The sequence below is a fragment of the Podarcis vaucheri genome (assembly GCF_965113315.1).
Source record: "Podarcis vaucheri genome assembly, chromosome: 1".
In the NCBI taxonomy this organism is placed as follows: Eukaryota; Metazoa; Chordata; class Lepidosauria; order Squamata; family Lacertidae; genus Podarcis; species Podarcis vaucheri.
The window spans coordinates 99,681,100-99,696,881 of NC_138759.1; the positions used below are offsets into that span (position 1 = coordinate 99,681,100).

The 15,782-nt window shown below is 40.0% G+C and overlaps 1 protein-coding gene across 6 annotated transcripts in view; it reads left to right on the plus strand.

Annotated features, from left to right (window-relative positions):
- The window catches only part of R3HDM1 (R3H domain containing 1), a 48,317-nt gene that overhangs the window by 24,310 nt on the left and 8,225 nt on the right, over nucleotides 1-15,782 (plus strand). For 3 of the 6 annotated variants that reach the window (XM_082197704.1, XM_082197705.1, XM_082197707.1), the window contains 7 exons: nucleotides 1,438-1,692; nucleotides 2,530-2,684; nucleotides 3,171-3,272; nucleotides 5,136-5,411; nucleotides 6,625-6,748; nucleotides 13,085-13,239; nucleotides 14,206-14,354. In XM_082197704.1, the coding sequence (XP_082053830.1) occupies nucleotides 1,438-1,692; nucleotides 2,530-2,684; nucleotides 3,171-3,272; nucleotides 5,136-5,411; nucleotides 6,625-6,748; nucleotides 13,085-13,239; nucleotides 14,206-14,354 (1,216 nt within the window). The remainder of the gene's footprint in view (nucleotides 1-1,437; nucleotides 1,693-2,529; nucleotides 2,685-3,170; nucleotides 3,273-5,135; nucleotides 5,412-6,624; nucleotides 6,749-13,084; nucleotides 13,240-14,205; nucleotides 14,355-15,782) is intronic. The other 3 variants (XM_082197706.1, XM_082197708.1, XM_082197709.1) reach the window with 3 other exon arrangements.

A 15,782-nucleotide genomic window follows, 5' to 3' on the forward strand; every position in this document is an offset into this window, starting at 1 on the left:
CATTTCAGTCTAGCAAACCATAGTATAAATCTGGAGTAGCCAACTTGGTGCTATCCAGACATTTTGGACTATTGATTCCTAGTAGTAGTAGTAGTAGTAGTAGCAGTAGTAATAGTAATAGTAATAATAATAAGACTATCCTGCTCTTCCTCCCAAATGAGTGCAAGCTAGCAAACACACAAACGATAAACCTCTAAAATACTGAAAAATGATTCTAATATGGATGCAGATTTAGCTTTAATTATGCTGATGTCAATCAAATTTGAAATCTTGAAGATTATACCATTTTATAAATGGTTAATTGTTTTCCTAGCATGTGGCTTGATTTAGAATGGTACGAAAGCCAGTATACATTCTTTCCACAGTTTCATCAGTGCTGCATCATGTTGCAAGGTACACTTGTAGACATGCTTGCAGCATACTGATTCAGCCACAACTGAAAAGCAAAATTAGTACCATAAATTTTGATCTGCTGTGTGAAGATGAAAAGTGCAATCAGAGTGAGAGCTCTTCTCAGTGAGGAGCAATTGTTCATTAAAAAAAGACAAATCTTGGCTCAACAGAGCCATTTAAAATGAAAGATGTTGGCTTCATCTCAGATATTTATCACCTTAAAGATTATACAGAAGCTGCTGACTTATTCTTGCATCTCATATATGTACACTTATTACAGAATTTGAAATATTAAAGCTAAAGTAGAGCTATGCCAAGTCCCATTTTGGTAATAGGTTAAATACGGTTCTTAATATTGCCTATTGACATCAACATGGCTTAGTGTTGACTTCTCCTTAAGATTAGCTTCATCTTGATACCTAATTCACTGACTGATATACGAGGGTGGGGTAGATCAGGATGGGGAACCTGTGGCCTTCCAGTTGTTGCACTACAATTTTCATTTTCCCTGACAGCTGGCCTTGCTGGTTGTGGCTGATGTGTTGGAGCTCAAGAGCCTCAGAGTCCCCCCACCCAATGCAGCAGACATAAACTCTGTTGCAGGCTATGTATGTGATAGAGGGGGATCTAATGGTGTTACATGGTCTCTTTTGAAGGCTGCTTCTGCATGCTTTGGTTGCCTCAGATTTCTCAGCCTACTGCTCCATTGATTAGAACCTTCTTTTTGGGTGGGAGTGGGGAATAAGACATGGTGTGTTGCCATTCTGCTTTATTTTTCTCCTGCCCGGCATGAGGGCAGAGAACCTGTGCAGAAGTTTGGGGCAGCTTAGGGCAGGCCCCTCTGCTCTCCTGGCATGCACTTGTAGCTGATGCAACTCACAATCAGGAGAAGCTGCAGGGGTTGGGGTGGGGCGGGGCAGCTACTGTAGTTCCAGGCTGTGCATTTAAAAGCGTTAAGCATTTAATAACAACCTGCCTATTTAAATGTGCATGACTGTTATTCTGTCTCTAGGTGAAATTCATTTCTCGTTACTCCTCTCCTAGGTTCAGAGTCTTCTAGTAGTGTAGGGTCATCCACGGGTTCTCTTTCTCACACCCAGCAGCCTCTTCCAGTCACAGCTCTCAGCCAGCCTTCTCATGGCACATCTGCCGTCTATCCAACTGTCAGCACTAGTAGTTCCCTTCCCTTTGACGGTGGCATAAGTGGGCAAGTGGCGCCTCCTAGCAGTAGCTTCTTTTTGCTTCCCTTGGAAGCGGCAGGCATACCACCTGGAAGTATTCTGATCAACCCTCAAACAGGTTGGTATCCAGCCGTGGATGTCTGTGCCTTGTCTCTGTCTCTCTCTCTCTGTCTCTCTCCTTCCCCTTTCCTTCCTTTTAACAATAACGTTTAACTTTCCATAATGTGTAAAAGAAAATAAATTTTAAAAAAGATTATTATCAGTTATTTATTAAATGTATATCCCACCCTTCGTCTGAAGATCACAAAGATCTTTCTGCCTTTCTCTTCCCCACCCTCCCAGCCTGATTTCCCCTTCTCCTAATTTTGCAGCAACATGTATTTTAACACCTCCTCAGAGGACTTTGTAAAATTGTAATGTTATATACCTTGATGTACAAACGGTGAGGAATAGTGAGGATTTCTCATCAGATGATGCTCTTCTGCCTTATGAGGAGCTCTTGTGCGTACAATATTTTCAAATGGCACATGAATAAATAATAAGAATAATAATGTGGAATTGACAAGTATAGATGCTGCAATTGGTTTATGATCTTAAATTACTTTTTTCTGTTAATACCTTCTATACCTAGGTTGGTAGATATGAATAAATGTACAGTAGTCCTTTATTGGGCCACCTTCAGTTGAGAGTGAAGAGGTATGATACGGTTCTGCTGCTAAAGCTGAACAGTATCTGAAAGGAAGACCATCTACAAAGGTCTTCCCACTTAATCTTCCCACAAAAAAGCCTTGTTTTGACACCTGCTATTAAACTCTTTCATCCTCTTGAGGAGTAAACTATAAAGCAGCGCTGTCTCTTGAAAATAGGCAGTGGTTGTAATGCTATGTTTTGTTTTGCCGGTAAATTGCCTTTTGCTGAATAATGTGTGTGTGTGTGTTTCATCTCGGTCCTCTAGGTCAGCCATTCATTAATCCAGATGGCACTCCAGTTGTGTATAATCCTCCTATGCCTCAGCAGCCTGTTAGAAACCAAGTGCCTGGACCTCCTCAGCAGCCACCTCCTCCCCTGCCACCTCAGCAACAGCCAGCAACCAATCACATCCTATCACAGGTGCGCATGTCAAAATATGCAATGCTTGACTGAGCGCTCTTGGCATCCGATGAGAAGGAAATGGTGGATCGTTGTGGCTATTAGTTGGGGAAAGGTGGTGCTGTCCTATATATGACTTGGGGGGACAAATTTTTGTTCCAAGAGACTGCATTTTCTTAAAGCAGTGAGACAACCTGTCGTGGTTACATATGCAATGTGTGTGCCTAAGTTTTTAAGAGCTAAGAATCTTACAAATCCATCTTGCTTAATGTGGTGTGGGACGTCCTTATGAAGCAAGTCACACCTATAGATGGAGGAATGCTTATCTTTAGGGTTACTGTAGGTAATCTGAGTCTTGTGTCAATTTTACTTTTAGTTGCACAATTAATATGGAGGATGTTCTTGATTTTGCATAAATTCCCCCCCAAAAAAGAAGAGAAATACTGCCACTTCCATTTCTTCTTACTCTGTTGTTAACTGGTGTGTGTTCCACTGTTACTTCTTCAGCCTATCCGACCTCTTCAGCCTTCTTCACAGCCTGTTCAATTCTCCACAGTCACTTATCCACCCCCGCTCCTGCCCGTCTCGTCTACCCAGCAATACACTGTGGTATAATACCTTCTACTCACCTCTTCTGTGCATGACAGTATCTTTATAGACTTAGCTTCATGTGTTGGGATGTGCATGCATAATAAATAATACAAATACTGACTGGCTGTAGCTTCCAAGGTAATTCGGCATGGACCGGGGTGCAAAAAAGGGGTTCAAGGAAGAAAGTAATCCTGTCCTGAGTTCATTGGAAGTTTACCTGCAAGTTAAAAACAAGCTGTGTGCACAAAAACAATTGTATTCTTGGTTTTTTTTTAAAAAAACCCTTCTTTGACATTACTTTTTCTCAGCCAAACAGTATTTGTTTGTACCCCTTGAATATTTTTTATTTTGTTAGGGCCCTTCCTTCTCTCCCCCCCCCCGCCTATTTCTTTGACTAACCTCCTAAGGTGTTTTGCTTTCTCTCATCTCCCTCTGCAATAAAAAGCTTTCTGCCACCCTTTAATGTTTGATGGGTACCAGAGTTTGCCCCCCCCCCTTTTGAGTGCTGCAGTCTAGCTGCATTACTCAAAATTATAGACATCCAGCTTCCTGATGCAAGGTAAGATTCTCCACATATCGGAGTCCTTCATTGCAATCTTTTGGATGAATCTGAAAATTTCAGAGTCTGTCAGTTCTTGCTTTTTCCGCCTAAAGTTCAGTTCACCCAATTCTGTATCAGTTTGTGGGTTTTTTAAAGGACCGCATGAATGTTTGCGTGCATTTTCATGCTAATTTCTCCCAATACACTCATTCTTGTGTTCATTTCCCCCCAGTATATAATTTTTTGTGTGCAGTTTGTTTGTTTGTTGGATAACCGCATTGCAAAATTTGGAGAAGTGTGAATTTCAAAGGATAAGTTGCACCTTTGGTTTGTGTATTGATTCATGAAGTGTGAATTTGGTATGTTTGCATTAAAAAGAAACTGGATGAATTTCTCGTCCATTTCTACTTGGAGAATTATGCTTTAACATCAAACCAGATGAATGGGAAAGCCCTATTGCATTAGTTGAAGTCCTTGTGTGCACTTATGCTAGTGGCACTAGTTAGCTGAATCCTGCCCTATATATAATACACACACACACACACACACACACACACACACACACACACACATATATATACCACTCCCAACATATTTAAAACCAAGTTCGATGAATGAACAGGTGATTTGTCCTGGCTACTAAATGTCATTTTTGTTACAAACTCAAATTTGCTCTTTTGCGTAATTGAACTTCTCATACACAAAATACCGTGTTTTTTGCTATATAAGACTCACTTTTTCCCTCCTAAAAAGTAAGGGGAAATGTGTGTGCGTCTTATGGAGCGAATGCAGGCTGTGCAGCTATCCCAGAAGCCAGAACAGCAAGAGGGATTGCTGCTTTCACAGTGTAGCGATCCTTCTTGCTGTTCTGGCTTCTGAAATTCAGAATATTTTTTTTCTTGTTTTCCTCCTCCAAAAACTAGGTGCGTCTTGTGGTCTGGTGCGTCTTATAGAGCGAAAAATACGGTAGCCAGATTCCGTGCCTCCCCCCCCCCAAGGTTCCCCAGCTTTTTGCATCTGTATCTGTTGGCAAATATTTCCATGGTACAATAGCATCAGAAAGTATTACCAGGCACACTGAGCACAGCTTTTACAAACATTAAAGTTTGTGTTTCTTGCTGTAGGTATAAAATTTGTGTCTCATTTCCCATATTTCTACTTATTGCTGTTAATGAGATGTTACCTTTGTCTTAAAGCTTTCACTTTTAAGCTGCTATAACTAGATGTGAGGATACTTCACTGTTTCATGTTTAGTTGTGTGTTGTTGTTTTAATCAAACAGTGCTATCTCCTCTCGTGCATTCGAAAGAGGAATAACTCTTACTGTTTTGCTTATTTCAGCAAGACAACCTAGGATCCCAATTTAGCCATATGAGTCTCTCCCGACAGCCATCTGGGGAAGCTGCTGATCCTCATGCCACCATGTTCCAGTCCACGGTTGTCCTTCAGCCCCCACAGCAATCTGGTTTCATCATAGCAACGGCCCCACCTCCTCCACCAGCCCCACCGCCACCCCCTGGCCAACCTGTTCCTACTCCTAATTACAGTGCATCCAGCCACCCTGTCAACCAGCAAGTTCTTCAGCAACAGGGATATATGCAGCAACCAATGCCACAGGTAGAGAGAGCTTTGTAATATTACCAGACAATGTCAAAGGTGTCGTTCATATTAACTGCTGATTAAGCTGAATCTGGCTTTGTGTAGGGCTTCCTCTTCCTCCCACCCCTTTAATTTATGTGGAAGCAATCTGAACTTCATACTTCAGTCACAGAAAGAATTAAAGGACCCTTGCTGTCAACAAGTATTAACTTTTTTATAGCTTAATTTTAGCAGAATTAGAAGTTGATACATATTTATTACATATTCGAGTCTTCTGTTCTTTAAAAGGACTGTGTGTGCATTACAATAGTTAAAATAATGCCTCATAGGTGTTCCACTGACATATTTGTAATACTGTATTTTGACCTAAACAATACGTATTTTAAGTGAGACTACAGTGGTACCTCTAGTTACGAACTTAATTCGTTCCGGACGTCTGTTCTTAACCTGAAACTGTTCTTAACTAGAGGCGTGACTTCACTAATGGGGCCTCTTGCTGCTGCTGCGCCGCCGGCACACGATTTCCGTTCTCATCCTGGGGCAAAGTTCTTGACTCGAGGTAACTCTTCCAGGTTAGCGGAGTTTGTAACCTGAAGCGTTTGTAACCTGAGATGTTTGTAACTCGAGGTACCACTGTACTTTTTATAGCCTGTGTCTTGTTATTGTTGAGACTTCCACAAGAGCCTCTTCTGTTTATGATAATGGATCCAACAAAGTCATATTCAGGAGGGAGAAAACCTATTGAAATAAGTGTACTTAGATTAATCATGCTCACTGTGTCCACCCAGGCATGGCCAAACTTGGCCCTCCAGCTGTTTTGGGACTACAATTCCCATCATCCCTGACCACTGGTCCTGTTAGCTAGGGATGATGGAAGTTGTAGTCCCAAAACAGCTGGAGAGCCAAGTTTGGCCATGCCTGATACAACCAAATACTTCGGTTATCACATCGGATGACAAATCATGGAGCTACATTGTGTCTTTCTGCTGTTTTGGATCTAAAGCTGGATACAATGAATGCATGTTAAAATTTCACCAAGAGATAATTCTGTTCAGCAGCTAAACATTATATAACCCCACTCCTCCTATTTTTCACTAGACTTGCTTTTCTGAGTATGTGTATGTGTATGCTTATATGCTTTCTTATTTATCTGCCATCATTTTATGCTGTTGGACTTGACTCAATTATAGAAGCATATAAATGAATCTTCAACATGTTGCTTCCTTTTTAGATGCCAGCCTGTTACTGTGCTCCAGGCCAGTATCCACACTCCAGTCAGCAGTATCGGCCAGTTACTTCTGTTCATTACAACACACAGCAAAACCAGCCACTGCCACAGCCTGCACAGCAGACAGGTTGGTGGTCTCTCCCCCTCCCCACCCTCTACAGCCCAAATGCATGTACTTCTGGACTTTTTCAGGGTGCTGTGTAATGCAGGAGGGAATGCAGTTTTGTTGTAAAAGCCTGAAAGGTCTGTTATAAATAAAGTAAGGTTTTTTTGGCTTTGAAGTGCTGATAGAATTCCCATTTGGTGAAAATGCATTCTTTTAAATTGTTCGAGCTGATGAATCCTAAGTGACCGGATTCACAAGAAAAGAGGGTGGGAAGTAAATTATTTGTTTGGAAAACATAACCTTGAACACTCATTCTCTTCAGTCCATTTTTGGCAATGTGAAGAACTTCTAACAAAAGTCCAAATTTACATGGATTGATGTTCTCCTCAATTTTCAACTCTCAAGTTTGTGCAATTTATACTATAACTGTAGCATTGTTCCATAGGTTTTTACCTTAAGCTTGTTCAGAAATTCTTCAGATAAGATATCTCTGATCCTGAGTTATGGCGAACAAGTTTATCTCCCATTGCCCTTGGGTTTTGATGTTTCTCTGGGTCTTCATCCTCAAAATCATAGAAAACTATAACATTTCGGCTTTGTCTTTTCCGTGTGTTTTCTGCTGTTTCTTGAACCTCGTTTAGTCATAGGCGGTAGTTTTAATACAATGACACTCTTACTTTTTGCAGATTGAGCTCTATTGTCAAGAAGGTTTGTACTTCAGTATGGTTTAGTGTTTGTGCATGCATTAATTGTTAAGAAGTACAAAGGGGATTCTTCTTTGAGAATTGACAATTGGGCTCAGATGCTTTGCTTTATTTTTTGAAATTTTGCTTTACTTGAGAGCCTCTTAGAAACGCTTTCTAGAATATGAAGAGGAACAGTTACGGCTTTTGTCCCACTGGCAACACTTGTGTTCTCAGTGAGCATGTTTTCATTCCCACAGCAGCTAAATAAATAGCAGGGAATATAGGATTGGCTTCTCTTTTAATATGTGCTGTAGAAGTGCAAGGGCTGTCAAAAACGAGATCGTGGCCTTGATCTAGTCATGTTGATAAGGGTTTTTTAATGCCGCCTTTGAAAACTTTGTGTTTTGAAAAAAGGAATACCTCTTACACCATTGGGTCAGGCATGCTGTATCTACGTAGGCCCACATGGAAAGATCTTTTATAGGAAAGGATCAGGCTGGTTATCAGAATACCCAGAGTGTCTGCTCTCTTCCAAATCCCACACAAAGGCTCCAGGAAGACCTGTTTTAAAGTCTGCGTTGATTATATTGGTAGGAGCCACCTTGACTCATTGTGAAGGGATGAAGTAGCATTTGAGCATTTGAAAAGTCAAATATTAGCCATTCCTTTATATATCAGCTATTTTAAGTCACCTTGAGGATGTCTTTGGGACAGAAGCATGCATTCCAGAAAAAAATTAAAAAGTTAAGGCTTTCTCACTTTAAAAAACAAATTTTAAATCACATAACTAATTCTTATTGAGCAGTGTTTGAAAACATTTACAGAGCACCACAATATTACAAGGGCAAGGATGATAAAGAAATCCTAATAGAATATAATATATTTTATTTTTTTAAAGAACCACCTTTCAAATCTATTATATTTCAGCAATGATTTTGGCACTATTAAAGTGTAGTTCTGTAGTAGGTTTAGGGCTACTAACATTGAATGAGAGAGAATTGTATGATCATATTTGCTTATGTTTGCCATTGTACATGGGAATACAGCCATGTTAAAGTCAGATTTTGTCCATCTTAGCAAGGTTTAAAATGAACCCTCTCTCTTTTTGTGTGCACATGCTATTACTTTAATCTTTATTTTAGATCTGAACAAGTTGCCTTGAATCAATATGAAGTTGGGACCTATTGAAATCAGTATAAAAAATAGATACAAACTTTTCACACTGATTTATTGAATTTCAATGGAACTGCAAGTAACTTCTAAGTATAGAGGTTGGATATATGCAGTGGCTTGAATCCTAATTCTTCCTGCTTCTAGAAATGCCCTGCATTCCATCTTGCATTCTTTAGAAGCCCTGCCCCAAGAAACTTTTGGGGAGGGCACAGGTGGCTATAGAAAGGAAGGAGAGGCCTAGAAATTCCTTAATTTACCTTCTAATCCAATATACTTCTTTTAATTGCATAAGGATACTGTCTCTGACTTGGCTGCCTTTGAGATATTTTAGGGCTCATTAGCCAACCACGTCACACAGTTATTAAAATTCTCCTCTGTTTTCTCACCCAAGTTTGCCTTACAATATTGAGGATTGCTGTTGATGAAACTCAAGCAGAAACTTCCTTTGCAGTGTAGAACTTGGTTGCATGGGTCCCAGCCTAAATATTTTCCATTTCGAACAGTATTTCCCACTTCCTGTTTTACAACTCATGCTGGGCAAGACTTCCATGACCAATACATTGTGGATGTAGACATTGCTCATCAGTATGCTCCTGCGGAAGGGGTTTTGCACGTTAGCCAAAGGGCCAGAGCGGGTTTGTTTCTGAGGAGTTGTGCCAGTTTATACACACATTTAGAAGCTTCTGGAACCACCAGCTGAAGCTTAGAGGAAATGTCAAGTTAGTTTCAGGATGTTTGAAGGCCTGGAAAGTTTCCTGCTGTGTGTATGGGAGTTTAAAGATTTCTAGGGCAATAGGAAATAGTATCCATGTAAGTACAAAAAAAGCACAAGTGCTCTGCAAAATGTGAAAGGACTGAAGTGTTTAAGCCCATTCTTTCTTAAGTGAAAGCAAAAATAAGCCCATTTGAATGCTACCTGTTGTTCACCACTATCTTCAGTGACCTGTTTTTTTTTTTTACTTTGCAGCATTTTAAGTATTTTAGATAATTACTGAAAACAACTTTCAGAATATCTACGTATTTTGTAGTATAGTAAATGTGTGGTTTTATGTGTGTCTCTGTGGCAAACCAGGCCGTGGTATGTGTGATAGATTGTGCAGTAGGTTGGCTTTATTCATGAGCTGTTGGATTCGGGGCCGTAACACTGTCTGAGAGGGTTACATTTCTCACAGTGAACCGGTCTCTTTTTCAGCTGCTTCCTGGCTTCCTTTTTAAAGGGGTCTCAGGTGTGTCTGTCTTGGATTGTTGCTTTCTGATCAAGGAGCAAACACTGTTCTTCCCTTTAAGAAAATAAAGAAAGAAAAGTCAGCAACATCTGTCCTTACCTAGGTGGCACTAGAAGGAAGCACCAGGAAGGTGATGTTCAGAAACAGACATTGGGCAAGAATATCTATGACAGGCTTTTTTTGCCTTTTTGTGGTCTGTTTTGTGTGTCCTGTGTTTTTTTTTGTGTTTTCTCACCATGCTTGAGGTTTGCACTATGTTAGTGAAATATTATGTCTCTTCCTAATTGTATGAGATGCAGATCGTGGTACTATAAGCAATTTTGTTACTTAAGGAAGAGATAGTATTGCAGAATGTATTTTCTCGTTCTTTGCAGAGCTCTTGAATTTTGGGAAGCATGAGGTTTTAAACTACAGTTTGCTAGCGCAGCTGTAAAATAAATTTCAGCAGGTGTTGCTTCTTCCCTTTCTTTTTCCTGCTGAGTGCTGTATTTCTTTCATGCCACTTGGTATTCTGGGGTAGAATAGTGAAGCTAAAAATAGAAAGTGTCTTGAAACCCATGGGGCAGTGTGTTAGCAGCAATTTATATTGCCCTAGTTCCTCTCTCAGCATGGAAAATTGATTTTTGCTTTGTCTGTGTGAAAGTGCCAGAAGACACTGAATAATTTTCACAGCTACACTGCAGTCCCTGAGAAATATTTTTTTTTTTTTAAAAAATGAAGTTGCAGCACTTTTGTAGATTTCCAGTTTCTGTGCCATCATTGGTACCTTAGCCTGGGTTCTAGTGCTGCTGGACACAATTTGTTAGGTGCTGAATATATTCAGGCATCTATTTTATTTGAAAATATAGAACTGTTGAGAGAGAGCATGATAAAACCTCAGGATCTCTCTTTTCTAAACAAGATTGGGAGGGAGGTATACTAAGTAAACTGTAATTTTGCGACCATGCATATTTAATCTGGTTTGTACACATCTTTTAAGTTTAATAGTCTTAATAGTAAATTGTTAACAAGTGTTTTAGCTGCAATTACTTCAGATTATTACTGATTTCACCTTTTAAAAGACATTGCATGCTTTATTTCCTTGATGCATACATATGATCTTAATAAGGAAATAAAGATCCTGCTTCTACAGGATGTAGTTTTGCATAGTACATCCAATATTTTAGGTACAAGGCAAACCTGCCTTAAGGACAAGAAGTTGGGTGAAATCAGCCACTTCTCCATTCTGAGCTTTTGAATCTTTATCTAGTAATGAACATGATATTTGATAGCCTGTGCCTAGAAAACAGATGTAGTCCACTCATCAGACTTAACATCTTATGTCATGCTCATTCTGAATCAAATAAATTTGCTGCAGGAAAGACTTGTAGAAAAACAAAAACAAGGTATCATGAATGGGTTCATTTTTGGGAGAGCCCTAAGGTTTAGTACTGTATTCAGTGTCTGGGATTGTGAATGCACACATGTAAATAATGCAGCATGGCTGTCCAGCTGAAACACTTCCATTGAGAGTTAGGCCGAACCGATTAAACAGCAAAGCACTGACACAGGTGATACATCTTGTTTTCAAAAGCAGGACAGCAAAGTGCAATGGAATATGATACTTCCCTTGAAACTGAGTACAGGGAAATCAGTGTCTGAAAGTTCAGCACAGCATTCAGCATTTCAAAGTACAAATAGTGGCTTGGCCCCCCTCATCTGTTTTCAAAGGAGAAAAAAAATGACAAACACATTGCAACAGCTGAAATGAGGCCTCTCAAGCACTGTGTGCTTTACTTTATTTATATGATTTTCCAGGGAGACAGGAAGGCACAATTGTAAAGGAGCAATTAGGAAGAAGAGCAAAAAGATAGCATTATGTGGCCAGAAAAAAGAGAAAGGGGCAGCTGATCATATTTTAACACATGAAGGTGTATATTGCAGAATGTAGGTCTTAATTTGAGTTTCCAAGGGCTCAGTGTCAGTTTATTGAAATAAAACATGACTGAATGTTACAGATACAGTGCTGGGTTTTCACTGGAGAAATATCCCATACCTTTAAAAGCTGTGCTCACCACCCAATGCTTTACACTGTATACAAAAAAGCTTACAAGAATGGTACATTTTTTTTTACATTCCACATGCAAATTATTTTCCAGTAATTGGGTGGGAAAGAGAACCTTTTCTCTTAACTTATTCTGTTCACCCAGCTAAGGAGCAGTGCCTAATCTTGCCAGCTCCATGCATAGTTTTACTGGGACCAAATACCTTATTCTCAAAATAGAAGAAAAATAGGCACTATGCTCAGTCTTCATTTCTTAAGTAACTTAGAAACTTGAGCCTGTTCTGTCAATCTGTATGAAGGCATTTGGTTTAAGAAGATATTGTAATATACTTTTAAGGTGATCAGATAATACCTTGGCCTTTAAGTAGTGAGGTGGTACCTTAGCTTAAGGTCAGTGAGAATTTAGCCCTTGTTCCTGTCCTTTGAACCCCACTGGGAGACTTCCAAACTACCATCTTGTCAGTAAATGGAAAAGATGATAGGAGGGGGAACCTTTTGTTGCAAAATATTCCATGTTCTTTTTATACTTAGGACTGTTCCAACTCATGAAATAAGTCAGACCTGTGACCAGGTAAACAGACACACACATAACACACACATCTCAGCCTTCAAAAGTAAGATAAATTGTCTGTCTTGCATTGTTGTTCAGTGGGCTTGTTCAACTTGATATGCATGTGTTGTTACTGATTAAAATAAAACAAAATTACTCAAGGAGACAATGAAAAAGGAAAGAAATCAAAGTTCAAAAAGCCAATGCTTTGTATACCTAAATAGAATCTGTCATTTTAGTGAAAATGAAGTACAAACTCATAGTTGCACTGGACTTAAATAGGCAAAAGTTGTCACATGCCAACTAAGTATGATTAGTTGGAGGAACTGTCCAAACAAAACTGCCCCATGTATCTATAGTGCCCTCCCTTTAGATGTTATAACACTGGCATGGGAGCTCATTTTCCTGTGAGTTCAGTCAGTGCTGTTGCTGTGACATCTGAAAAGGCCCACAGTTATATGAGCAGGGCTATTGACATGGGTCTTACTGCACAGTTGTTGACAGATCCTGTGCAGTTATCCCTACCAACCTCTTGCTCATCCTTTAAACATTACAACATATTTGTGCTATAAACCCACAGATTCCTGTACTACAGCTGTAGCATCTAAAGGGAACTGGGGTATAAATATGTTTTGTTATAACATGTCAAAATGAATAATAATATTTCTGTATTTGCAGGTTACCAAGTTATGCCTAACCAGCAGCAAAACTACCAGGGTTTAGTTGGCGTCCAGCAATCTCAGAACCAAAATCTAGTCAGTGGCCAGCCAAACAATATTGGAAATCAGATCCAAGGTGTACTTGTTCCGTACCCACCTGTGCCATCTTATCAAGTAAGCTATTGTCTGTTATTGTCTTCTTCTTATTCCAAATATGAAATATAATTGATTCTTTTTTAAAACACTGAAGCTTTGCCTAGTCAGGACTAAGGGTCGTTGGTCACTTTTGGAACAGGGTTATCACAAATGTATACAAACTTCATTCTTAACTGCCGCAAAATGGTTTGTTGAAGCGAAACATTTCATTTGTAGACTAAAGCTTCACAGTTACTCAGTTTGGATTTTAAACAATGGATAAATTTTGCTTACTCTGTTTCCAGAGATCAGCCAAGCCCATTTGCAGAACAATCAAGGTGCCCGAATACAGTGTGTCACGTCTTTCTGCATATTAGTTTTGTGTAACATTCGCCTACCACTGTTCCACATCGTTTTCATAGGCATCTTGAAGAGCCAGAGTCTCTGGAAAATCCTCTCTGCCATTCCACAGGCTCTGCTCAAGAGTAAGACCTAAGACTTCCTCTGAGCTAAACCACTTCAAATTGTATGTAGGGGCTGCTGGAAAACTAGAACCAGGGAGAATGTTAGGCTCTGGAAGGCCCTGACGCCTAGTTTTCTTTGTGAAGGGAATTGCTTTGTATGGATGAGAACTCATTCATGTTGGACCCCTACCTATAATTTGGAGCATTTCATCCTAGCGATAGGTTTTTGCCTCCTTGGTAAGTACTAGGCTGTCTCTCTTGGACCTGAGAAGCTGTTGTCAGGATGGGTATTTATGGACCTTGGTTTACAGCAGGACTGGGGAATGTGTGGCCCTCCATTTGATATTGGACTCCCTTCTGCCATCAGCCCCAGCTAGCATGGTCAATGTGCTGGGATTATGAGAGGTGCAGTCCAGCAACTTCTGGAGGGTCTCTGGTTCCCCGCCCCTTGTTTACTAAACAGATTTTCATAATAAATGTGTCGGTTCTTTTTCTTTTTAAAAAACTTTATTAGGTATCCTAATGTACTTCTAATCCTCAGGTTTCAATGGCTCAAGGTTCCCAAGGAATGTCTCAGCAGACATATCAACAGCCAGTTGTTATTCCCAATCAGTCTAACCAAGGACTATCCACATCGGGAATGCCAGTTTACTACAGTGTCATTCCATCTGGACAACAGAATAATTTAAGGTGAGTTTAACATTATTATTATTTTAAGAATGGATCATATTATTTGTATGCTGCTTTTCCACAAACTGGTTGTGCTCAAAGTAGCCAGAATCCACAAGAAAAAAAGGCAGTAGGAAAAGCAGTTCATTCAAAAACTTACTGGTCTTTAATAATCTGAGCTGATGTATTTACAAGGATTTGAAATACAATTTCCTACATAGAGGCTGTTTTATTTTTATTATATTATTAAAAGAGAAATGTCTGGTGGTCATTTTAGTAAAGAAAAGCTGTAATTGTGCAGGACATGTAGCTCAGTTGGTTAGAGGGTGGTGCTGATAATGCCAAGGTTGCAGGTTCGATTCCCGTATGGGACAGCTGCCTATTCCTGCATTGCAGGGGGTTAGACTAGAAGATCCTCAGGGTCCCTCCCAACTCTTATGATTCTATGTCTGCTGAAACTTCAAAAACCATAAACTGCCTTCCTGGGCAGAGATTTCTTTTCTCAAATTTCTTATTTTGCTCGGTGGATCTTAGACTTTATGGCAATATGCTCTGTGCCTTGTTCTCACTCCTCCTTGCAGGAAAATTGCAACTGTGCTTACTTAGGTTACAAAAAGATAATACATTTTCAAATTGTACTTATTCCCTTTTTTCCGGCACAGAAACAGCCCAGCTTTCCCCACAGCTTCACAGCACAATGGGGAGTTAATCATCTGCATTTTAAATGCCGCTCTTGGCTGTCTGTCTTGCCCCTCCTCCTCCTAGTCTTAAGATGTGCTGTTCACCTTTTCAAAAGGTGAGAGAGCAGGAAAGCACAGCATTAAAAACAGTCCCTTAAAACGAGCAGCAAAGCTGCTTCAAAGATGTGGGTCTGAGTTTGCAGTTTCGAACTGATCAGTATTGTGCATAGCCAGCTTCTACTGTGGAGCTGGTTACCTCTGACCTAGATCCCAGACAAGGAATGATACATCTGTATATAACAGGCATAGGCAAACTCGGCCCCACCAGATGTTTTGAGATTACAATTCCCATCATCCCTGACCACTGGTCCTGTTAGCTAGGGATGATGGGAGTTATAGTCCCAAAACATCTGGAGGGCTGAGTTTGCTTAGGCCTGGTATATAACATAGTGAATGCATTTCCTCACTATGCATTTCTTAGGTCTCTGTGCAATCCTGGTTTCTTGGAAGGAGTTAATTTGGCAGCAGTCCCAGACAAGTAGGAGATTTACCTGTGCTATCTGTTTCACTTACGCCAGTCTGCAGGTGACCTGCTCTAGCTTTTGTAAAATTATAAATATATTTATTTACAACCCACCTTTTCCCCAGACCAGGACTCAAGGCAGCCAACAGATAAAAACACAGATAAGACAGAAAAAGGCTAAATACACAGGAAATTTGACATATTCCAGTGAACCTTTGCATCCAACCAAAGTGTATGTGTGAGGGG